This window comes from Pteropus alecto, unplaced genomic scaffold, assembly GCF_000325575.1.
Source record: "Pteropus alecto unplaced genomic scaffold, ASM32557v1 scaffold3, whole genome shotgun sequence".
Taxonomy (NCBI): domain Eukaryota; kingdom Metazoa; phylum Chordata; class Mammalia; order Chiroptera; family Pteropodidae; genus Pteropus; species Pteropus alecto.
This window is the reverse complement of record NW_006442484.1, coordinates 27,457,388-27,483,346: the sequence shown is the minus strand read 5'-3', so window position 1 is coordinate 27,483,346 and position 25,959 is coordinate 27,457,388. Positions and strand designations below refer to the sequence as shown.

Sequence of the window (25,959 nt, the reverse complement as noted above, 5' to 3'; positions counted from 1 at the left end):
TCTATCTTAACACAGATCCTATCTGGATAAACAGCAGTACTGGAAAAGAAAATAGCTCAGTAGCAGGACCCAAAGCCATCTCATCTTGATACTTGAAACAAACCATTCCATGAATAGAAATCCAGACCTTCTGATTTTATCTTAAAATACACAAATCAGATCATAAGCTTATAGTTAATGTTTTCTCTTGTATTATTATTGTTGCTAAAAACCTCTATCGTCCTCAAGGAGCCTGTTGAAACTTCTATATAAGAATCTTAGATTCAGATCTAAAATTCAGAATCAAATCTAATCAAATGTCATTAAGAAAACTTAGCTGGATTTATTTTGGGAGGTGAGGTGGAAGGAAGTTTGATCCAAAATGTGTTTTTATTTTATTTATTTATTTATTTTAGGTGAGGCAACCCTTGGTTGACCTCACAGATTGCAAGGACCTTGTCAGCTTACAACTCCTAATTTTTTTATTTTTTACGCCTATAGCACTTGGTCTTTCTAGGTGTCTCCCATCCAAGTACTAACCAGGCCCAACCCTGCTTAGCTTCCAAGATTAGATGGGATCAGGCTTGTTCAGGGTAGCATGGCCGTAGACCAAAATGTGTTTTAATTGTCACTTTAAATATTTTCTTAAATTTTAATTCTTTCACATAATTAGATCAGTAACTTTCTTTGGTCCCACTGTCTTTTTGTTTTGTTATGTTTTCCTTTGTTTTTGTTTTGTATGTTTTCCTATTCACTAACAACATTTTGATTTTGTTAAATTTTCAATATAAATTAACATTACATTTGGAGTGTTATTCACTGTTTTCTCTGTGGGTTTATTACTATTTTTTCTTCTTTTAGAAAGGTTTTCATTAATTTTCAAAATTGTTTTTAATTATTTTCTTTTATATTAGAGTAAGTATATTATTATTTATATCTTAATAACCCTGATGATCCTAGACAATTTCTTTCTTTTTTTTCCCTAAGAAACCATTTAATGTTAATTTTTACACAACTTGCACTTAGGCAAAATTGTCCAGTGACGCATAGAACCTTCATGGTACTATGGGAAATAAACAGTACTATGTAGTAAAACATTGACTTTTAGACTCGACCACGTCTACAATGTGAATTTTCTCAGCAAAGACCAATTCTGCCATATTGCAGAGATTTAGCCTGGGGTTTTAAATATCTGTTATTCTGTGAAACAGATGTTCTGTGTAGGGAGAATAAATATTTGCTAATCTAATTTACAAATTATCTTTCTATTGTACACTATGCATTTTAGTGCTTTTATGAAATTAGTATTCATATTTTCTCTCTTATTTCCTGTTACTTGAAACAACATTTAATATATGAATTAGACTAAAAGTTGAATATCAAATACACTGGCGCTTTAGCTAAGGAAATATGATACATGTTCTCATGCAGATCTGTGCTTGAAAAGACAGGTTGACTTGGTGAACTTGTCTTTCCTGTTTGATGTTTGTTGTCTTATACTAGATTCCCTACAAGACAGGGAAAAGGCTATTTTGACTGCTCTTTGTTTTTTCTGGATGCTTTCTTATGTTGTGCAGGTGTTATATAAAGAGAACCTCGGGAAAGGGATCCCGATTCCCATCACTCCAGAGATGGAGAGAGTCAAACACAATCAAGAAAACTTTAGTTCGGTATTTAAAAGAGAAAAGAAAATCCCTTAACTATTTTTAAATCATTTTAAAAACATTAATGGCTATATTTTAAAATCTAATCAACTTATCCCAATAAAAACTATGACACGTCTTGTTCGCAACTTAATGCTCCATTTCCTATGATTGGTTTCCCCATTTTGTTTAAACATTAATCATTAGACTTAAAAAAAAAAGTGTTCAGTATTATATTCCAGCCTTTAAAAGCATAACATTCTCAATGTCTAAACATCCACATTTATCTTGCTTTGGCAAATTTGATCTGAACGTAAGCTTACAAAAATTTATTCTGCAACAAACTGCCTCACTTCCTATTTTAACTTTCTCTGTTCCTATGGTATTTGTACAGATATTTTCAAGTTTCTTTTCTTTTTTTTTTCCTCCTTCTTTTTTTTTTTTTAGCATCCTGTCAATGCTCTCCATTTGGCTTAAAAATAATTAATTCTTCCCAATATGTTCACCTAAACTAAAAATTAAATGCTTAAACTTCTTTTGAAAATCAGCGAAAGAAGGTATATGCATATGTATCTTCATATATGCAATGCTTATAAAACCCAAATACCCTTACGTGGTTTATTAATAACATTTCCAAATCAAAAATATCTTCCTTGGTTCACTTTCTGTCTTGTGCCCTTTTTTCCACATCTCCTCATAATAACCTGAGAAAGGCTAATTAATCCCTTTTATAGTGCTCTCCATTGCTCAGCGCTGCAGAGAGTAGTTCAAACAATACAAATAATAAAACTTTCTTTTCCTATCTCTTAGTTTTTGCTGCTCTTTCCCGCATTACCTTGCTTCTAAGGATGTCTCTAGGCTCATACAGGTTGGATCTAGAAACTCACGGAATTTCCCTTCCTCTAACTCACTCTGTTCCTCTTTGCCCTTCTGCGCTCAATTGCTCCATGGCGGGGGGGAAAGTAGCTGATTGCTTTTTGTTCTGGATGCTTTCTTATCATACAGGTTCTATACAAAGAAAACCTGGGCACAGGAATTCCAGTTTCCATCACTCCTGAGATGCAAAGAGTCAAACACAATCAAGAAAACCTTAGCTCGGTATTTTGGAGAGAAAGGGAAAAGAAGATGCCATTTAACCTCATAATTAAATTGATACTAAATATTTATTCTTTTTTTAGATCCATTTCCCTTCCTTTGCTTCTAATATACCTCACTTAGCTAAAGGACATACGTACTCTTACATTTCTGTGATACTACTATTGGTTCTATTTTTTTTTTTGGTTAATTCTGATTTCTATTTCATCTGGTATTTTATAATATGTTTTTTTAAACCACTTGTCTTTTAGTTTGCTTGGATAACAACAAAATCGAGTTCTAACAATCTTAAATCCCCATGTGATTGTTTAGGAGGCACCATGCTCATAGAAAAAATAACATGGATAACACCGACAGCCCTCTCCTAGCAGCTGAGGTCCTTAGCTCCCTAGAGAGTATCTCCCCATCCCAAGAGTAGCTACCATTAAAATAGTTTGTGGCACCTTGTCAGTATATAACGCCTGGCTTCTTGGACTTCTGTGTCTTTTGGTAACGAAGAAGTTGAACTCACCCTTAAAACTCACAACAAATGAAATGTTACTTATGTTTGTTTTTCTGGATGCTTTCTCATCACACAGGTATTATACAAAGAAAACATGGGCAAGGGAACCCCTCTACCTGTCACTCCAGAGATGGAGAGAGTCAAACACAATCAAGAAAACCTTAGCTCGGTATTTTGGAGAGAAAGGGAAAAGAAGATGCCATTTAACCTCATAATTAAATTGATACTAAATATTTATTCTTTTTTTAGATCCATTTCCCTTCCTTTGCTTCTAATATACCTCACTTAGCTAAAAGACATACGTACTCTTACATTTCTGTGATGCTACTATTGGTTCTAGTATTTTAAAATATGTTTTTTTTAAACCACTTATCTTTTAGTTTGCTTGGATAACAACAAAATCGAGTTCTAACAATCTTAAATCCCCATGTGATTGTTTAGGGGCACCATGCTCATAGAAATGAAAAAATAACATGGATAACACTGACAGCCCTCTCCTAGCAGCTGAGGTCCTTGGCTCCCTAGAGAGTATCTCCCCATCGCAAGAGTGGCTGCCATTAAAATAATTTGTGGCATCTCGTCAGTATATAACACCTGGCTTCTTGGACTTCTGTGTCTTTTGGTAACGCCCCGAGCGAGTAGCTCCCCATCCCAAGAGTGGCTGCCATTAAAATAGTTTGTGGCATCTCGTCAGTATATAACACCTGGCTTCTTGGACTTCTGTGTCTTTTGGTAACGAAGAAGTTGAACTCACCCTTAAAACTCACAACAAATGAAATGTTACTTATGGTTGTTTTTCTGGATGCTTTCTCATCACACAGGTATTATACAAAGAAAACATGGGCAAGGGAACCCCTCTACCTGTCACTCCAGAGATGGAGAGAGTCAAACACAATCAAGAAAATATTAGCTCGGTACTTTGGCAATAAAAAGACAAAACTACTTCTTTAATGATTAAAATAATATATATTAATCCTACTTTTTAAAAACAACTTAAATTTTGTGAATTTCTTTATCACAATTATCCTTTTTTCTTATAGGGCTACTTCTAGCCTTAACTCCAAAATAACAAAATTGTTTTAATCTATAATTTAAAATTCTAATATCCAGGAAGTAACAGATTTTCCAATAAAACATTATTTTGCTTATCTCTTCCCAAACTTACTCTCTATCCACTAGCCCCAAGGTCTCTTTGTTTTCAGTACTCTTGAAATTTGAGGTGGGGGAGGGGTGGCGTAGTAGGTGTAATGGGGCTCTTTCTGGAACATTGAAGTTGTGATTTTGTTGTGTTTTTGCAACTATGACTTTATGTTCTAATCTACTCTGTCAGATTCAGACAAAGAGACCTTGGGAAAAATAACCTCTGATCCTGTCCTTCAGGAATAATGATACAAATTAAGTTTCAGTAGTGGGTTTGGCAAATAATTATCATTTTACTTAAAAAGGAACACATCGTTTGAACTGTTTTTCATTTTACCAATTTTAGTTCTTTTTGTTCTTTTTGTCTTTATCATGGGCTTTAACTGCTAACTTAGCAAACGATTTCCTGTAAGCCTGTGCTCCGTGATCTGTGATATTATACAGGTTGATAAATTACCCGGGGCTTGGGGTTTGTGTCTGGATGACTTCAGCTTATGTAATAAAGAACCCTGTGGTCCTCCATGCCAGCACTGTCTACAGGTTTCTCTAATAGTTGAGCACAGTGCTGCTAAAACTTCAGGGTGCACCAGAATCATCTGGAGGGGTTATGAAACCAGATTACTGGGTCCTGCCTGCCCCAACAGTTTCTCATTCTGTAAGACTGGTGTGGGGCCAGAAAATGTGCATTTCTAGCAAGTTCTCAGGTGATGCCGACCCCGCTGTCCAGGGACCTCACTTGGAGAACACCACTTTAACAGAATTCTTTCTCTTAATTGGCTTTTCTCAAACCTCCCATGTCCCCGAGAATGACTCTGAGGGGATACATGGAGATTGAGGATTTGACATGATGTGTTACCATATGTTTTATTGATTTACCATAATAGTGATATAATTGCTGAAAACATTGTTTCCTTACTGAGAAGTTTGATGTTCTCCTAAACTAAAGCAAGAGGCAGAACACAGATGACAGCAAGAGAAAAAGCGGGGAGAAATCCTTTGGTTGTTTAAGGGCCTATGATTTTACTGATGTGTCTAGATGAGTTTTAGCGCTGCAAAAGATCTGATTTCTTGCTGCTACCTGGGAGCAGCCTCCACCTTCTCCGTGGTGTTCCAGCCCAGGCACCTAAGTCCAGTTCAGATGATCGGACAGGGACTTGAAATTCATAGACTAAGGTAGCGTGCAGGAGGTCCCTCGTGCTTCCAGGCACATTGCAGTTCTGCCTTGCAGGCTGCAATGATTTTAGGGTAGGGTCCTATCCTGGAAATGTGCGTCTTATAACTACATCAACTACCTTTGGAAGCATATTTTTTTCCATCTAACCTCACCGCCCCAATAGTTTGGCACCCTGCCTTTCTAACAGATGTTCTATTCCATTTAATCTTTTGGTAACTGTAATTCTTTTTTTCTTTTTGGCTTTTCAAACCCATTGGCTTCACATAGGTTTTGTACAAAGAAAATGTGGGAAAAGGCACCCCAACCCCTGTCACTCCAGAGATGCAGAGAGTCAAACGCAATCAAGAGAACATTAGCTCGGTATTGTCTCAGGAAACGAAAGTGCTTTTAATTTTGCAAAGTAACCCATGCAGTTTGGCCTGCTCCTAACTCAATCCCAGGTTAAAAATAAACAAAATGCCAGTTTTTTTGACTCTAAATGATATACTCTAAATGATATACTACACTTAGCATTGCTATTAACCATTTTTTAAGCTTTCTTCTCGAGAGCTGTTCTTGCTAACAGTAATAGATTAAACATGGAGTTTTCTCCCCTAAATTGCATTATATTTAATAGCCTGAAAATTGCCTCCTAGTGACTTTAGGCCCAACTTTGTATCTCACAGGTGTTATACAAAGAGAACCTGGGGAAAGCGACCCCCACACCCTTGACTCCTGAGATGGAAAGAGTCAAACGCAATCAAGAAAACTTTAGCTCGGTATTTCAGAGAGAGAAAAAGAAATTGTTACACTTTTAACAAGCCTGGCAAACATGGTTATACCACTAATTTATCTCACAGTTTTCCCAAAACTTTTATCTTTTAAAATTCTCCTTTACCCACTTAAGACAACAAACCAACCCCTCCAGCCCAAACTGATTTTACTTCTTTCTTCATCTTTTGCTTTATACAATAACATTTTAATGGCTTTATCTTCCTGAGGTGTTTCTTACAGAGTGTGATATAATTGAGCCATAACATCTGCTAGGTGATATTTTTCAGAACTGGGTTTCTGCTCTCTGATGTCTGGATGCTCTCTTCGCTCCTTTAGGTATTGTACAAAGAAAATATGAGAAAAGCAACTCCGACGCCTGTTACTCCAGAGATGGAGAGAGCTAAGCGCAACCAAGAAAACATTAGCTCGGTATTTTCTAGGATTAAAAAAGAGAAATGCGACAACTTGGACAATAACATTTTAACATCATAAAAAACATGCCTTTTCATTCAACTGAAAACCTCACTAAAATGCAACATCTTGGAAAATAACATTTTAACACCATAAAAATGTGCATTTACTTGTTCAACTGAATATTTTCACTAAAATTAACACAACTGTGCTTTTAAATTCCAAATGATCCTACTACGACGACATCAGTTAATTGCCAGTGTTTCCTCCCTTTTTACTTTAGCCGAGGTAGTCTTCCGTAACCAAGTGTAACAAATTGACTTCTAACATCTTCAGCTCTCCTTCATTTGTAAGGTACTCTACGAAACTCTACTCTCTGAAATGGAAGCTTTCTTTGTTTTTGATATTTTGGGTTTTTCATGTCTGGAAGACTGTGATTTCTGTATTCGCATATTGGTTTACAAAATCTGGACATGAAAACTGATCACTTGTTTTAAAGCATAGTTCTTTCAAATGTCAGTATCACATTTAGCCCCAAATACCATCCAATATTCTAGTGCTACCATTCCTAGCAAATTCAAAAGACCACTTTCTTCCCTTTTCTTTCAAAATTATACTGTGTCCCTTCTCCTTTGAAAATGAAAGTTCCATTTTCAAAGTCAAAACAAATCCTTTCTCTCCAGATTCGAGCCCTGCCTATCCATCCTCATGCTAACCTGTTCCACTGTTTGTCACGGGTTTTGCTGGGTCCTTCCCATTCACTCAAGCTTCCCTCTTTTCATCTATATCTGTTGGAAAGGTCTGGAGGCTTCAGAATTATGACACTCCCATGACCTGTACCCACTCATGGTCTCTCCTCCGTCAGGTTCTTTATTCTGATAGCTTCCGGAAACAAATACAAGGCAGAGCTGCCTACGTCTTGGACACCCCAGAGATGAGACGAGTGAGGGAGACCCAACGCCACATCTCAACGGTGAGTCAGGAATTCTTTAGGCTTGGTTGGCCGGCCTGTGGGAACAGGTGAGAAAGAAAATGATGACACCATGATATTTTCACAAAGTGAATTCATGAAATTTCAGGTGAAATATCATGAGGACTTTGAGAAACACAAGGGCTGCTTCACACCAGTGGTGACAGATCCTATCACTGAACGAGTAAAGAAGAACACACAGGACTTCAGTGACATTAACTACCGAGGAATTCAGAGAAAAGTGGTAGAGATGGAACAAAAACGGAATGAGCAAGATCAGGAAACTATTACAGGTAATTGATCCCTAGGTGGGAATATCAACTTAAGTTAAGGGGTACAGAAGAACAAAAGTGACCTCATCTATACCAAGGCAAAGGATAAAAGACCTCAATCTGTGTTTTCATTAAGTGCAAAAGAAAACCTCTATTATTTCATAGTTTGCAAAGCTGACGTCTCTTCTACCTTATACTTTAATCTCCTATGAGAAGGCATGACTAGAACCTAAGCTAAATTAGTGTTATTCAATCTTCCTGCGATTAAGTTTGTACCTTAGTTTCCAAGTTACCGAAAGAGTCCGAGAACATCTGTTCTGATCCTTAATCTCACTTTCAGGTTTACGTGTCTGGCGTACTAATCCTGGCTCCGTTTTTGACTACGACCCAGCAGAAGACAACATTCAATCCCGAAGCTTACACATGCTTAATGGTATGTTATGACACAAAAGGCTTAGGACAAAGGTGTCATCATTTCGTGGGCTAGGTCTATGACTTTCAGTCTCCGAAGCTTTTCACTTCCTGAGTTGCCCCTTCCACATGAAAATACCTCCATGACTAATGAGCCAAACTCATTTTCTAGATAAGTTTAAGTTAGGGAAAGGTTGTTTCCCTGCCACAGTGTAAGTTTCCTTCAGGCCCTATTATTATTTTTTTCCTTATGAAAAAATTTGGAGATCTTTCTGTTGGAGAAATAATAATGACAACAAAAATCCACAGGCAAAGGGAAGAGAATGGATTTGACCTTTAGCAACTTTCTGCGCTCTCTTATGTCAAGGAAGATCAGTCATTCAATAAGAGAGGCCGCATGTCTTTATGCTTTCTATTCATGTTAAAAAATAAAATAACACGTAACGCCTGTCCTCAAAGGATTTATACCCTAGTCTACTGTTGAGAAGAGATGAGTAAATCAGTGGTTACACCCTGACAGTGCAATTTTAAAGGTCTGCACATGCATTGTGGGAATACAGAGAAAGGACACCTAACTGATTTAGAAGTTAGGGAGGACTTTCTGGAGAACTCAGAGGTGGAGTTTGAATGTGAATATTACTATCTGTTCATTTTTGGTGAGCCAGGAAAATGGGCCAGGTGGAGGGAAGGTGTACTCTCAAGGCCAGGCTCTTGACTGGGAGCCTGGCTATACCACTTAATTGTTACCTGCCCTTCACTAATTTACTTAAACTCTTATCTGAAAAATGAGGATAACACCATATGTCATAAGAGTTTTGAGAGTTTCATCCATGGAAATCTACTTAAGACTTTGCTTGGTAACAAACAAAAACCAACTGAGATTCAATAACTGTTGAGCATTAACTGCCATTGAGGTCTGTCTCTGCTCCCTCTCACAATCTTATCTCCCCCAGCCCAAGCTCAGCGCCGGAGCCGGGAGCAGTCGCGATCAGCTAGCGCACTGAGCATCAGTGGTGGCGAGGAGAAGTCAGAGCACTCAGAAGGGGCGGACCACCACCTGTCCACCTACAGTGATGGTGGCGTCTTTTTCTCTGCAACCTCAGCAGGTACAAGTGGATGGCACTGACTCTGACAGCCATGGCCGACCAGCTCACTGGCGGTTACTGTAGGAGAAGTTTTGAGTGACAAAACAAAACAAAACAAAACAAAACGGATCTTTCTAATGAGAAAAGACTAGAATTGTGGAGAGGTACATGAATTAGATGTTCCATTTTCATTCCTCTCTTCTTGGAAATCATTCTTTTTAAATTGGCAGGAAAGGCAGCACTGCTCAGCTGCTAAAGGCAGATTAAATGATGTCTAGCTTTGTTTTTTCTTATAAATGACAATTTTTTTTTCCTTTAAGCTTACAAACATGCAAAAACTACAGAGCTCCCCCAGCAACGATCGTCTTCAGTCGCCACCCAACAGACAACAGTATCCTCTATCCCATCTCACCCATCTACTGCTGGAGTAAGTCGATAATAAAGAACTTCTCAAATCATTCTTATTTTTTGATATGTGCAAAAATGATTAAAGGTATTCTGTTCTTTTTTTTTTTTAACAAAATCTTCTATTTTATATAATCTCTCTTACTATGCCTCTTAGGTTAACATTAAAAGTAATATCAGAAAACTTTCATTACAAACCCTAATTAAAAAGCAGTATTCAATGATAATGCAAATGATAATTTTGGGCGCTTTGGTCTCACTCACTATCATAAACTAAAACATTTTCTGCTTGGAATCATTTTTCAAGAATATAAATATGTATGCACATGTCACACATATAAACATGTCATATCTTAGGCCTCCGCTATTAATATGTATTGAAGAATTAAGTCGAATCATGTTCACAGTTCACCAGACTACTTTAAAACTCTTAGTTTAAGACCTGAATGTTACTCATAATATCACAAAAACATAATTCTTTAGGATTCAAATAAACAATATTTGTATGAAAAAAACTATGTTTACTAAAGGACTTAAATGGTGATATAAATAAGTATTGAGACCCATTATATTTCGGGAACGTAAGCTGGTGAAGTTGTCATCTCTCCTAAAACAAATTCATAAATTCAAAGCATTCCAATCAAAATCTCAACAGCACTTTAAAATGTTTGTATGTTAATCCTCAAATTTATTCAAAAAAGATGCAAGAATAACTAAGTAAATTTTGAAAATGACAAATAGGAAAAAATTTAACCATATTAGAGCAAAACACATATAAAACTATTATAATTAAATATGGATTTAGCATGGGAATAGTTTTTTTAAAAAAGATGAAATCCAGAAATGGACTCTAAAATAATTATAAATTTGCAAATAGCAGGGAAAAAAACAAAATTATAAAATACTACAGCATACTACTGGTATGCTCCCAAATTCCCAAAGCCAGAGATACTGCAATATTGTTATGGTTTTTCAAATTCTTCTCCAAAACACAAGATCGACCTCAAAAGACGGGGGTGGGGTGGGGAGGTGGAGGCCATATGTAGAATAAGTATATTCTTTTTTCACATAGACACATGTACATGGCTTTATGAACACATTATTAACATAATAAGTTCATCATTCGAAGGGTACAATTCCAATGATTTTTAGTTCCTTACAGAGTTTACATAATTTTAGAACATTTTCATCACCCTAAAAAAACCACTTGTACCCATCAGCAGTCACTCACCATCCTGAGCCTCTCCCTCTACCCACCACCCAATCCCTGGGATCCACTAATGTACTTTCTTTCTCTACATATTTGCCCCTATATATTGACATTTTATAAAAATGAAATCACACGCGTGTGTGGTCTTGTGACTGGCTTCTTTTTAATATTTTGAGGTTTGTCTATGTTGTATCATATATCAATACTTCCTTCTATTACCAAATAACATTCTATTCTATGGAAATACCACTTTTCTTTATTCATTCATCTTGATGGGCCTTTGTTTCTATTTTTTTGCTATTATGAATAACGCTGCTAATGAATGTGGGTGTACAAGTTATTGTATGAACATATGGTTTCATTCCTCTTGAGTATATACCTAGGAGTGGCATTGCTGGGTCGCATGGTAACTCTGTTTAACGTGGAAAGAACTTCCAAAACTTTCAAAATGGCTGCACATTATAAAGTCCCATCAGCAGTTTATGAAGGTTCCAATTTCTCCATATCCTTCCCAAACACCTGTTATGGACTATCCTTTTGATTATCCCCATTCTGGTGCGTGTGAAAATGGTATCTCATTTGCATTTCCCTGATGACTAATGATGTGCATCTTTTCATGTGCTTATTGGCTCTTCATATATCTCTTTTGGAGAATTCAAATCCTTTTTGGGGGGAGGGGGTACTAAGTTGTAGGGGTTCTTTACATATTCTGGGGAGTAATCCCTTATCAGATATATGATTTGCAAATATTTTCTCCTGTTTGTGAGTTGTCTTTTTACCTTCTGGGTGGTGATTGCACATTCTCTTTTGTGCAACTTAAATTTATGGAGTAAGTCATAAGGTTAATTGTTGCAAATCTAATTTATTTTTTCCTCTTTTTCCATCTTCGCAAATAGAAAATCTTCCGTGCCATGTACGACTATATGGCTGCTGATGCAGATGAAGTGTCCTTCAAAGACGGAGATGCTATTGTAAATGTTCAAGCCATCGATGAAGGTTGGATGTATGGCACTGTGCAGAGGACCGGCAGGACTGGCATGCTCCCGGCCAACTACGTTGAAGCTATTTAAGCATTTCAAAGCATCGTGCCTGTCTACAGGGCCTACAAACACTGCAGTCAGTAGTTTAGTTCAGACTCTTCACTTTTACCCAAGTTCTCAAGCTGCTTAATGGTTTTTCTGTCAATATGATTCATAGTTTTACCATCCTTTGTTTCTGTATGAACCCAAATAATTCTTCAGTAAAAAAAAAAGTTAACATCACTAATCTGTCTAGTTATTAAACTGGTTTATTTCATTATTTTCTGGACTTGCACATAAAATGAGACATTAAACCCATAGGTTCATTATTTTTTAAATTGCCATTACTAAATTTTCCTTTGGGTTTTAAGACGTTTAATTTCAGAATAGACATTTAAAAAGTTTCTGCAATGTTACATTATTACCATACCGTCTTTCTTCATTATGAAAATGTTTAACATTATTTTCTAAAACTAGGATTCTGAATATGTTAAACACATTAAAGAAAAATGGCGGATGTTCACCTCGTCTTGCTTACTGAATGCTGATGCTTTTTATTTCTAATCCAGTTCTGAAGTTATAAAGCTGATAGTCAATATAAACTGGTGATAAGCTAGTAACTAATAAAATCTGTAATTCTGCAACAAACGCTACTGATGGAATGAGCCTTGTTTACTTTCGGTAAAAATCTACAAATAAAAAAAAATTCAGTATAGCAAATGTCTGATCCTAGACTTCATTTAAAAAAATTAAACTTAAAAAAAATGTATTGTGAAAAATGCACAAGCATAGACTTTCTCAGAACTCTATTCATACTTGTATTTAGCAAGCTTCCCTTAGGCTCAGCTTTAAAGTTTTAGAAAGAATTTTAGGATCCAGTCTTAACCTCAGGGGATCTTTCTCGTCTGTATCTAGTGGGCTTGGCAGTAGGTGGCAAGGCATTAAACAAGCAAAGGGGGACTGCCAACCAATAACAGCTTAATGCTTTAGTTTTCGGAGTATCTTTTCTAAAAAGCAAAAGATCTGTCCACATTCCTTTAGAGCTGTACTAATCCTGCTGTCCTTAGACTTTTTAACGTGTGTCTCTCTCAGGCTGAGTACACCAGTGAACACTGCACACTTGCAAATGATGTGTGACATTTGCATGCTAAACAAGCACTGTGCAAAATGCTGGGGTTTGAGTGATGAGCAAGATACAGTTGGCATCCTTATGAAACTTACAGAGCCAAGGAAAAGGCAGACCTTCTCCTAAGCATCCTAATGGTGAGGGAGATTGCCACTCCTCCAAATCAATCTTCACTTAAACTAGGTTAAAAATTTAGGTTAAGCCGGGAAACAATCTCATTGTGCACTGGAGATGTTTTCCCTTAAACTTTGGGAACACCCAAAGTATTTGCTGTCTACTAAGGTAAGCGTTTTTAGTTTTTAATTTTGCTATTTACAAGGCTGCCAAAGCACATTTTATAGTTGCTATACAATGAAAAATAAACACATTTATCTCGGTTTTTTTAAGCTTGAAAAAGTTTCAACATATACAAGAGAATCCTCCTGTACTTACCTCTTAGCCTCAAGTTTATTAATTCATGGTTAATCTTACTCCATCTCTACTCCACCAATGCCCTCTTCTCATTATCTTAGTTAATCCTATTAATCACATTTCTTAAAAATTTATCACAATCCACACCTTAAAACACTAACAATATCTAGTATTCCAACTTCTGTTCATCTAACTTTCTAGCCAACTGCTTGGGCCTCCTTTTTTGTCAGTGCAATACCAGGGAAGTCCTTTCATTGATCTCGACCACCAGACAACAACCTAAGGCTGCACAGAACCTCAGTGTTTATTCACATCAAGAGTCTATCAAGGAGCTAAATTATCCTAGAGCCAAAACTCAAAGCCATTCTCTTGATCACCTAGCTCAGTTTAACTTGATGCCATTCTTGTGAAATGTTTTTCGTGCTACCTGCCCTTGCCCCCAATTCTTATGTTGAAGACCTAACCCCCAGTGCCTCAGAATGTGACTGTCAATAGGGTCATTGCGGAAGTTATGAGTTCGCCATGGTGGCAACAGAACTGGTGCTTTTTAAATGGGGAAATTTGGACAAATAGACACACAGAGAGATTACCATGCAAAGATGAAAACAGAACTTGGGTTGATGCTTATACATGTCAGAAAAAATAAAAATTCCCACAAACCACCAGAAGCTAGGTGAGAAGCATGGAACAGTCTTCCTCATACCTTTAGAAGGAACTAAATCTATCTCAGACTTTTAACCTCCAGAACTGTGAGACAACAAATTTGTTGTTTAAGCCACTCATTTGTGGCTATTACAGCTGCCATAGTAAACTAATGTAGTGTCTTTCAACATCACCAAATCTATTTTTTAAATTTAAAAATGTGGATTTAAAAGTGTGTGGAACCCACAGAACTGAATAAAACAGAACCTATAGTTAAAAACAGGCCGCAAAAGGGGGCAAGAATTAGAATGGTTTGTTTATGGGATACAATGTTCACTCTAAGTTGCTATGTAGATTACACTGTTCTTACTTATTTCAGATCGTACTATAATAAAATGAAAAACCAAAACCCCAAACCAACCAAACAAAAACAAGTACCAGAACTGTTTAGTTTTTATGGTTTTATTTCAGATTAAAGTGCATTTCTTTAAAATGTTTCAACATCCAGTTTCATTTGGCAAGTGGTAACAGTCAACTCTTAACAGGTCATGAAAAATTTTACTGTGAATGAGATTTTTCCTCCCTCAACAGTCATAATGAATCTGCAAACACACTATTAGAATAGGTCCACCTGCTGCAAACATAAAAAGCATTACATATAAAACTGCACCTTTATTTCCCATCTACTAGTGCAGTTAAATGAGGAATGAACAAGTTCTGTGAAGTTTCAATTTAAATCATCTGACATCAAATATAAATACTTTCTGAATGTAAAACTAATCTCTTAGAGTTTATCAAGTGACGAGAACAAAAATACTACAGGGTTAATGACTGATTCGGCTTCTCTTTTTTTAAGTGCATAGTCAAGTCTATATCCATAGGAGGTAGTGTTTAGATTCAAAGCAATCCATTTCTCACCAACACAGAAAGCAAACTGTGACTTAACTTATAGTGCCAGATGCCTTTCCCTCACACTTTAAGGACCCTTAATTCCACGGCAAACACATTAAGAGTTTTAGTAGGGGTAGAAAGTGTTCCTAAAAAGTACTAGTATCTTCTGGTATACGTGTATTTGAGCAAGAGTAAGACATAAATGGAAACAGGGGAACCCATTTTATTAAGTAAAATCTAAATAACAGGAAAAGAAATCAAGAAATTAAGGAAGCAAGATCCCCTTTCTGACAGCTAAAAGCGAAAAACCAAAACTAACTACATGCCACTTATGAACAAAACTATCCTTTATAACAGGGTTGGCAAACTTTATGTAAAGAGTCAGATGGTATATTTGTTAGGTGATACAGGCCGTAGTCTGTCAGATGACTACCCAACACTCGTTTTAGTAGGAAAGCTGCCAGATATTATGTAAGTAAGCATGGCTGTCCCAATAAAATTTTACTTACAGACACTGAAATTTTAACTTCATATATTTTTATGTGTCACAAAATACTTTCAATCTTTCAACCACTTAGAAAATGTGAAAACCATTCTTAGCTCAGGATTAAAAAAAAAAAAAAAAAAAAAAAGGGGGTGGCAGGCTATAGTCGACCTCTGCTTTATAAAAACATACAAGACTGCCATCTTTGTTTTTATACTCAAAACTGATTCTTAATTCCATTTTTCCTATTAGAAAAGTTGCCATTCTATAAAAGTAAAAAATTCTTTTACTTGTTCATCATTCAATTATCACAATAGCTATACTACATTCCACTTTCTGTTCCATGGCACTGTTTTGAAGGTGAACATCCTAGTTGTATACATTTTACCTATTTAAGAAATAATGCTGCTTTTTGTCGGAAATATTTATTTTACTACCTTTGGGGGGATATTTGATAATGTGGATTTTATATAATTACTCAAGGTATTATCAGCATTAATTATGGCACTGTTATGTACAGAGTAACTATTCTCAGGGACTACTGGTTGCCAGCCCATTTTCGAAGTAAAATATGGCTATCAATCAGTCCCTATACTTAAATGACCAAGTTGCTTTATTAATATTTTGGTTCAATGTCTTTCCCTTTCTCTTGATTTCATTATTAAACAGTGCAATAATCTATCAGCATATGTTTGCTGTCTAGTAATCTTAGTTTTATCCACAATTACAAATTGGTACACTAAGGCCAAAAATGTTTCCCTCTCTGTGGACAAAAGCTATGTAGGCTTTTTGTTCCACATGATATAAATTTAAGACACTGCCTTCTTCAATTTTGTATTCTCAGGTAAAAATATTATCTTTTATTCTAATGGTATTATTTCAGGGGAGTAAGCATTTACAGCTTGGCACTTCATGTTTGGTTTTAACCATTCTTTGGTGAAAGGCTTGGTAAGATAAAAGAGAAATGGTTAAAAAATTTGTAAAATTTAACATTCTATTCCAAAAACTGAGCAAACAACTCATAATTCTGTTAGATTACTATTCTATTAAATATCCATATATCTTCTAATCCAAATGACTCTGATTTAATGATTACTTCCAAAAAGCAATATAAGAAGCCTGGCATATAAGAGATATATCATTAATTGGGCCATCAAAAACCACAAAGCCCAGATTTATTTTACAGATCAAGCAGTTAATAAATTTTGGTATAACTTCAAAAAATTCATTATTTGTGGCTACATTTTAAGTGCTTTGGATGAAGGCAACTCATATAAAAAGAGTAAATATGTGAAGAAAATACAGTATCAACAGAATGCCAAGAAAAACATTTTTAGAGAATCAAATTATTCAACTTTCTTTCCAAATCCATTTTACAATGAAATAGTAATTTTCAACCATGTAACATAATAGCAAAGTCACCAGAGGTCTTCAGTACAAGGCACATCTGTCAGACATGACTTATTTTGGCACTGCTAACTTTACTGCCAGTTTATTCTTAGGGGCAGTTTGTTTTCAATGTTTATTAATAAAATAATGAAGTCCCATAACCTATAAGATGAGGTTCATTTAGAGAATAAATGTCTGTAATATTTTAAAAATTTCCCTTATATTAACAAAAAAATCAGAATATAATCCACACATACTCAATAAGATTCACTGTCCAAACTGCTTAAAATAATGTTCTTTATAAGATGAAATACTTAACTGCATAAATCTTCCATATTTTGAAGGCTCCAAATGACACAAAATTCTGCCTTTAACTTTACAGCTTGAACATTAATTTGAAGCCTTCAAGACTAGTCTGCATCTCCAATTCACAAACTTGAAAAAGTTATTTAAAAAAAAAAAGACAACTTTTTTTTGGTGGCAATAATTCTGACTTTAAAATCTGCTTGGGCTATCAAAACCTAATTCAATTCACAGCTTGAAGCCTCTTCAGCCTATCTACAAGTGCAGTCCACAGACATCAGTATTTGGAAATTTTGAGAAATGAACCATCAGGCCCTATCACAGACCTATTCAATCAGAATCTGCATTTGCACACACACATGCAATTTTGAGAAGCACTGTGTTAAAAGTCAAAACTTCACTCTATTTGCATACAAAGTACAAGACCTTTCTAAAGGCTTAGGAATAAATTGGACATGGGTTGTGCTAATGAACAGACAGCCCCTGACAAGTCTTAACCTAATAAAGTCAACAACTCATCTTCCTAAAAATCTATTATGAAGAATACGAGATGGAACCTAGGCCTTTTTTTACTGGATTATAAAGTCAAAGTTGGAAGAAATGACATTAAGGGGAAACGGGACCCCTCTTAAATTTTATCTGTTTAATTTAAACTTAGCCAGCTTTTTAAACAGCACTTATTTTTAATTATCTTGGGAAAACAAACAAACAAACAAACAACTCTACTTGAATGCTTTACATACCTATTTTTTTCTAATTTTATTTTTTGCCCTGCCACTTTTATTTCAAGTAATATAAAATCTACCTTTCTTGACATTTATTTTGATTCTTAAACACATAAAAGTCCCTAACTTTCAAGCTGTACGGAAAAAAGAATCCATGGGCAATGTGAGGAATTACCATGTTTTCAGTGTTCAGATTTAAATCTTATTTTTGACCATGTTATCCAATAGTATTATTTAACCTGACTCATCCCATACTATATGGAATTAGAGCAAAAGCCACACACCATTCAACATGGCCTTCAAACGTGTTCAAATAGAGCATCTTTAATAGACTCACTGAAAAAGTGAATTTATATCCACTATGAAATCCATTTTGGAACATGAAAAATTATACTATGCTTCTGCATGCAACTAAATTATTTTTACAAATGCATAAAATAAATCACATTTGAGTATTATTAATATTTGCCATTTGTTTTATTAACCATTAGAAAATATTTGAAAAAGCTGATTATTTCAATAGTGAAAACACAACGGAGCTTCAAGAAACAATGCAGTTTGCTATTCAGGAATCACTTAGAAAATTTCGCAGTAATTTTAAAGGCAATACTGAAAATAGGGTGCCTCAAATACATACTTATAACTTTATCGACAATATTTAGCAAACTGTTTTTTGCCCTCAAATATTTTAAAATATATCCCTGTTAAACCATGTTATTAAATTAACACCTGTGCTTGTATCAAATTCAGTGATTTAAGTAAATGGTAAACATTTTGGTCCTATTTTCTGCTATACTATTTACCATTTCAAGAACTTCATTCCACCAGGAAGCTTAGTTCACAAACATTAAAATAGTCATGATATGAACTAATTTTGACTCCTCCACACATACACACCCGTTCTTAATCACATCTGTTCATTTAAAAACTTATGTGCCTCTTTTCTATTATAATTTGGGAAACAAATGGTAGACAAAATGAGCCACAACTGTAATTGTTAAAAATATTTTTCATTACTTATTTCGCTAAACTACAATCCTCAGTTCAATGGTCCCAGAATTTCTTCTAAAATCATCTTTATACGAATATCAATAATGGACAATAATAATTAACAATAATGGACTTACAATTATGAAAAAGACAGCAACTATACGTGCTAATTAGACATGAGGATTAAATTTCTATAACTTGCTGAAGAATGTGTGCCTTTCCAAGTAAGGGTTAGTTCTGAATAAAGTATGAAACAGATCATTCTACCCAGAGAACAAATGAGATATTCTCATTGTTAAAAAAACAAAACAAATATGGGAAGTCAGGCACTAATACTAGTTGGTCAAATTTAAAAATGTTTTAATTATATACAACCTATTTTTTTTAAAACTAGACAAAACATACATATTTTAAAAAACTTTCAAATTTCTTCCAAGTTTGCTTTAGGTATAGATGAAAAGAGCAGATAAATTCTAGATTTCTTATAGTCCAAGTTATAATGAAAATACTCTCTCTATTAAAAAGAAATGTAATGAGGCATGCTTTCTAGAGGCTGATACCCTCTTCCAAATCAGAAGGGGAAAAAAGGTGTAGAAATGAACAACAAAGTTATTCTGTAACACTTTCTCATTTCTATAACTTTACTCATTCCGGTTACTTTAGAAAATAAATTCATGTTTTAACTAAGACTATTAACTAAGTACAAAACTTTGTTGTTTTATTTGTAAATACAGACTCCTACAAACATCTGCAGCAAGCCCACAAAGCACCTCACTGTTCATTCGGATATTTCAGTATTTAATATGTACAAAATGTTTCTATTAAGCAAAACAAAGGTATTCACAAGCTGCAGAAAAACTCATGCAATTAACAAGATGAAATTTATAAATTAAAAACCCTGTAATCTATACATAATATACAAAGTTATGCATTTTAAAATGAATACTATGTCTCTTAAGAGTAAAATTTTCACAGGCAAATGCTGCTGCACAAATATTTGCTAACGCAAATAAATGAATGAAATCTTAGTAAATTCTGCTTTAATACTTTAACCCCAAAAGCTGAAACTTTTGGTATTTTTCTTGAAAGCTGTCCAAAGTTGACGTCTGTGAACAAGAAATTTCTTAAACCTCAGGTGCAACACACATAAATTTAAAAAAAAAAAAAAAAAAATCAAGTATAAACAACTTTATCAGTGTAGCAAAAAAATTCAAATAAAAATTTTCAATTTTACTTATCTTACATAAACTGTTTCATCAAAACATGCATGAGTTTAAGTGAAATAAAATGTCTGCTTTTTTGTTAAACATCTTACATTTCAGTAAGATATTTAAAAGCCACGCATAGCAGCCAAGAAAATATACTATACAGAAAAAATGATGTTACATAATGAACTTACAAAACTGAACTTACATAATAAGTCATTGCCCTTCAGGGTCTGAACTGTTATCAACTTGGCAAACATTCAGTCTGAAATTGTGCTATATTGCAGAACTTATTTTATAAATCAACAGATCCAGTGTTATTTTTTTAAAAACTTCAATTTTCTCTTAAAATACTAAACAGAATTTTCATGGGCTGATGACCTCCAGCGTGACTGCAAATTTCTTATTATTGAGTTTGCCATGTTACCAAGTTTCTCGTGCATTTCAAATAGTTGGCTTCCTGAATAATTATGGAGATCTTCTGATTCCAGTTGAAGAGCAAGTGCACTAATCTGTGCCACAAGATTTTTAGATAATGGAGTTTCTAAAGCAACAGGCTCAACTAAATCTATGACAGAAAAAAAGCACAATTAGATCTATTTCAGATAAAACTTCAACTACACATATTTCTCTTAAGTTAATAAAAGGCTTAAGTGGCTAGGTTTCAAGCAGAGTACAAGGTGAGGTGTGTATCCTTGCTCCTCAAGCGAGCAGGCAACAGAAAAATGTACCATAGCTTTTTTCTGTGCCATTAAAGAAACCGCCAGACTACTACATTTTTATTAAAAGCATTACCAGAACACAATATTTAGTTCACATCCTTATTTGGGACCTTAATGGAGTAGAAGTTGACAATTAGTAAAAAGCAACTAAATGTACTTAAAGTCAAATCAATTGTTTTTTTTCATGTATTTGGCAACTATTATTACAAAAAAAAAAAAAAACAGATCAATAAAGTCGGTTGATCTTGTAAATAAAATTGTCTCACTTTGCTAAAACATACCTGAGGCAAGTCTTTCTTCATCAGAAGAGAGAGATTTAGTTTCTATTCCATTTGTTTTTTCAGAAATATCAAAAACTGGAATCTCTTCTAATCCACGAGACTTCACCTTGATTATATATTCAGGCCAGTAAAAACAAAAATAAAACCAACAAATTGAAAATTACTCTTAGTAGGACTAACAACAGCAGAAAAGATTCAAACACAGCCTATCACAGGATTATTAGCTTAGCTAATATTGCTAAGAAATTACGTTCTACTACTACCACACACACACACACAAAACGTGTGAACCTTGAAAACATTACACTCAGTGAAAGCTAGCCACAAAAGACCCAGGTCATATGATGAGAAATGAGAAGCGACCACTAATGGCTTATACAAGGTTTCTTTCTAGGGTGATAAAATGTTCTAAAATTAAATCACAGTGGTGCTTATATAACACGTTGTGAACATACTAAAATCACTTAATTGTGTGCAGAGGGGATGAATTTTATGACATGTGGATGCCTCGATGAAGCAGTTTAAAAAATGTCCTTTTCAGAGATAAACCCCAGGGCCCACGGACTACAGAAAGTACTTCAGAAACTAAATTCTTGATCTATAAGAATTACTATGAAAAATTACTATTGTAGTTTTTGAGTTGTGTAAAACTAATAATTTTTTTAAAGATCACAAATAAATTAATATTAAATCTAAGACTTTCAAGGGTGCAGCAGAAGTCTTCAGAATTCAGTAGCTAGCAAACTCCAGTCTCAAAAATTCTAATAAAGAATGCTGGTTTTCATCCTTAACAGACCCTATTTATTCACAATTTTGCATGTCAATGGATACATAAAGAGTGTCTGAATGAGTTTCAGCAGAGTCTGTGAATCCTTCTGAAATGATAAACAAAATTTTCCACGTGTATTTTTATGCAGGGAAGAATCGTGGGGGCTTTCATGAGAAACTGTGGAAACATTCCATGACCCAAAATGTCTATGTGCAGAAAGGTGACAGAAAGAACAAGTAAAAATAAAAAAGTCACAACTGTATTAGATACTAAAATCAAAATACTGTTAATTACAAATCTTCAAGATTTTAATAAATGTTTAATAAATGTTTAGAATAGCTGTCATGAAACCAATCACCAGTTTGGTATAAAGGAGAAACAAGGGGGTAGAAGAACAGAATTCAAAGAATAAAGAGGTACGTTACACAAGAACACCACAAAATAAATGAGCAAACTTCTTTGTGAAATTATAAAGTGGCTTTTAAGTTACTCTTGGTTGAACAGTTTAAACATTAACATATAATTGTATTGATAAATCATTTACAGTTATGTATCACTTAATAATGAGGATACATTCTGAGAAATGCATTAGGCAATTTTGTCATGCGAACATCACGGTATGTATTCACACAAACCTAGATGATATATACAGCTTACAACACACCTAGGCTATATGTTATAGCTTACTGCTCCTAGGCTACAAGCCTGTACAGCATGTTACTGTAGGAAACAACATGAGATTAAATCAAGCATAAGAGAAAACACAATCAGGAGATGCAGTAAATGTGGGATATAGGAGGTTGCTGCCAGCCTAACATGGCACATTGTTGTACAGCAAACTTTTTTTTTTTTCAAGTAGAAAGACTACACTCTAAAGTAATGGTTAAGTTTAGTGTAGTGAATACAAAAACCAGTAACATAGTTGTTTATATCATTACCAAGTATTATGTACTGTACATAATTGTGTGCTACATTTTTTTGTGACTGGCAGTGCAGTGAGTTTCTTTACGCTAGCATCACCACAAACACGAGTAATGCACTGAGCTACAACCTCAAAAGACAACAGGAATTTTTCAGCTCCATTATAATCTTATAGTACCACTGCTGTATATGCAGTCTGCTGTTGACCAAAACATCGTTATATGGTGCATGGCTGTATTTAAACATGACTTATAACTGACAACTATGTTTTTACCTGCTGCTCATGATATACTCTCAGAGCCTTTTTTACATTGGACACTTTTGGAGAACGAATAGGAAGAGTTTTTATTTCAGATGCTGTAAGAGTACTCAAATCACCAATTGTTCTTATATTCTTGGCTCTAATGAGTTGTCCCAGTCCTCTTGCCCTGAACAATGAGAGGAAAAGGTAGACCATCATTATATTATATAGTTTTATTTATTTTATTTGTGAGAGCCTATTCAGTTCAATTTCCTGATTTAAGTTCAATTATAACAAAATTTATATAGGCTCACCTAGGCCACTCTGAAGACAAAAATCTGAATCTGATGCCATATGCCTGGCTTAAGCCATAGCACTAGAATCAGACTTACCCTAATGGGTGCTGCATGTTTCATTTACATTATGAATTACTAGCTGTGTGACTTTGGTGGATTAAATTTTGTAAACTTCATGTTATAAAGTGGAAATAAAACTACTTCTTACAGGGTTCGTATTATTAAATAAGGTATGTCTGTAGAGTCCAGCACAGCACCTGGCAAATAAGCACACAATTATCTTAGCCATTATGATAAATGCTTCTCTTATTGTCCTATCTGGCCCATCTTCACAGCTAAATTTGTATTTATTTCTAAAATAAAACGTATGTGAAAGTGCATATAAATCAACTCTAAATATGAAAACCTTGATCATTTAAATAGTCCTCTTAAATAAGAGGCATCTTTAAGAATAAGCCAGAAGTAGTCTACAGCCATGCTACCCTGAACACGTCGGATCCCGACTGATCTTGGAAACTAAGCAGGGTTGGGCTTGGTTAGTACTTGGATGGGAGACCACCTAGGAAGACCAGGTGCTGTAGGTGTTTAAATAAAAAAAGAAAGAAAAAGAAAAAAAAATAAGCCAGAAGAAAATAACCACTTACCACATGTTTGATGTAATCTGAGGTAAAATGATATCAACTGGTGCCACACAGTTCACCAAAGCTGGGTAAACACTTTCTGTTGGGTATGGTATGGATTCTTTAGCCATTTCTGTAATCTTAGAATAAATTTCAAAAGCCGTTAAATAAATGGTCACCTGACTAAACATGAAAAAAAAGTTGCGTGAAAACTAAAGCACTTCTTACTAAACACTTCTTTGAGCTCTTAAATTTAGGGCTACGTGATCCTGGGGACAGAAATCCTTTGCTTGACGTATTATGCTAGATAGAAAGAAAGAAAAAGAAAAAACTCAGAACCCTAGATAACTACAATTTTTTACGACTTTATTTTCACAACTTAAACTGCAAAAATTTCTTAAAATTTTCAGAAAATCTAAAATGTAATGAAATACCTAATCAATTACTTGCAGAATCAATTGCCTCTTACCACCTCTTCATGCTTTCTTACCAAGTAGCAGATAAAAGAACAATATATCCAAACCAAAGATTGTTTCTTAAATAGTTAATTTTAAGACAAATTATACAACACAATTCTGTGTCTGCATACACATATGGGCATTTTAAAGTCTACAGCTTACCTTCAAATGTGCAGTAGGTGAAGTTTTAACACTTTTTACTATGGGAGAACTATTTGAAGAATGGGCCCTAACAACAGAACATCGCCTATCAATGTCATCTGCCAGTCCTGCTTGATATATTGGATCTGCAAAGGAGACACGGCGAACCTGAAAACACAGTTCATGTATTTTAGTTAACAAAATTAAAGTTTTAAAAAATAACATCATAAATTCTCATTTTAAGGTTTCCCCAAAATAGGATGTGCGTTTAGAAGCTTAATTTATTTCACTAGAAACCAACTGCACATAGTTGTAGCTGTCTAGCGACTGCTTTCACAAATATTACTCAATACCGCAGGTCATTCCAACACTCAACGTTCAAAACTGTCTTTGCATAATACGGCAACAAACAGTGAAACAGGGACAGAAGAAACTTAATAAAAGTGCAGGTGGCAGTTAAAATTGTATAATCAAATTCTACTAATTTTATGGGCTTACTACCCTGACTGTGAAGAACAAGGTAAGGGGGTAAGCACAGTCCTCACTGGCTTCTGGTATATCCTACAAACCTCTGTTCTAAACTCTTTGAGGGTATCAGACTCACAGCAAGTGGATGGCAATTTTTGTTTCTTAGACCAAACTTGAAATCACACACAGAAATAAACTCAAAATAGATTAAAAATTCCAATGCAATACCTGAAATCAAAAACTAGAAGAAAACATAGGCAGTTAACTCTTAACATCAGTCTTAGCAATATCTTTTTGGTTGTATCTCTTTGGGCAAAGACAACAAAAGCAAAAATAATCAAATGAGACTATACCAAACTAAAAGGTTTCTACAAAGCAAACCATCAACAAAACAAAAGACAACCTACTGAATGGGAGAAGATATTCACAAACGATACATCTGATAAGGGAGTAATACCCCAAATATAAACGAACTCATATAACATCCTTGCCCCACCCCCCGGAAAAAAACCTGCTGAATAATCTAATTAAAAATGGGCAGAAGATCTAAATAGACATTTCTCCAGTGGACATATGGATGGCTAACAGACACATGAAAAGACATTCAGCATCACTAATCATCAGGGAAATGCAAATCAAAACCATTTTACACCTGTAAGAATGGCTATCATAAAAAAATAAATCAACAAATAAGTGCTGGCAGGAATGGGGAGGGGGAAAGGGAACCTTCATATGCTACTAGTGGGATTGCAAACTGGTGCAGCCACTCTGGAAAACAGCATGGAGCTTCCTCAAAAAATTAAGAGT

At 34.9% G+C, this 25,959-nt stretch overlaps 2 protein-coding genes and 2 pseudogenes across 4 annotated transcripts in view; 2 read left to right on the top strand and 2 right to left on the bottom strand.

The window, feature by feature from the left end:
- The window catches only part of NEB (nebulin), a 193,484-nt gene extending 181,148 nt beyond the window's left edge, over positions 1–12,336 (top strand). Inside the window, exons 140-149 of the mRNA XM_006921066.2 lie at positions 4,041–4,133; positions 5,801–5,893; positions 6,199–6,291; positions 6,623–6,715; positions 7,563–7,670; positions 7,777–7,960; positions 8,280–8,372; positions 9,304–9,456; positions 9,756–9,862; positions 11,947–12,336. Of these exons, the coding sequence (XP_006921128.1) occupies positions 4,041–4,133; positions 5,801–5,893; positions 6,199–6,291; positions 6,623–6,715; positions 7,563–7,670; positions 7,777–7,960; positions 8,280–8,372; positions 9,304–9,456; positions 9,756–9,862; positions 11,947–12,120 (1,191 nt within the window). The 3' untranslated portion in view covers positions 12,121–12,336. The remainder of the gene's footprint in view (positions 1–4,040; positions 4,134–5,800; positions 5,894–6,198; positions 6,292–6,622; positions 6,716–7,562; positions 7,671–7,776; positions 7,961–8,279; positions 8,373–9,303; positions 9,457–9,755; positions 9,863–11,946) is intronic.
- LOC112470844 lies at positions 472–589 on the bottom strand (annotated as a pseudogene).
- Positions 12,337–14,694: 2,358 nt separating the features above from the next.
- The window catches only part of RIF1 (replication timing regulatory factor 1), a 54,874-nt gene continuing 43,609 nt past the window's right edge, over positions 14,695–25,959 (bottom strand). For 2 of the 3 annotated variants that reach the window (XM_015596555.2, XM_025039229.1), the window contains exons 31-36: positions 24,706–24,852; positions 24,314–24,388; positions 24,110–24,225; positions 23,203–23,356; positions 21,239–21,344; positions 14,695–20,803 (exon numbers count right to left, since the gene is read on the bottom strand). In XM_015596555.2, coding sequence (XP_015452041.1) covers positions 20,589–20,803; positions 21,239–21,344; positions 23,203–23,356; positions 24,110–24,225; positions 24,314–24,388; positions 24,706–24,852 — 813 coding nt within the window. In that variant the 3' untranslated portion in view covers positions 14,695–20,588. The remainder of the gene's footprint in view (positions 20,804–21,238; positions 21,345–23,202; positions 23,357–24,109; positions 24,226–24,313; positions 24,389–24,705; positions 24,853–25,959) is intronic. The other variant, XM_025039230.1, reaches the window with a different exon arrangement.
- Positions 23,931–24,049, top strand: LOC112470617 (annotated as a pseudogene).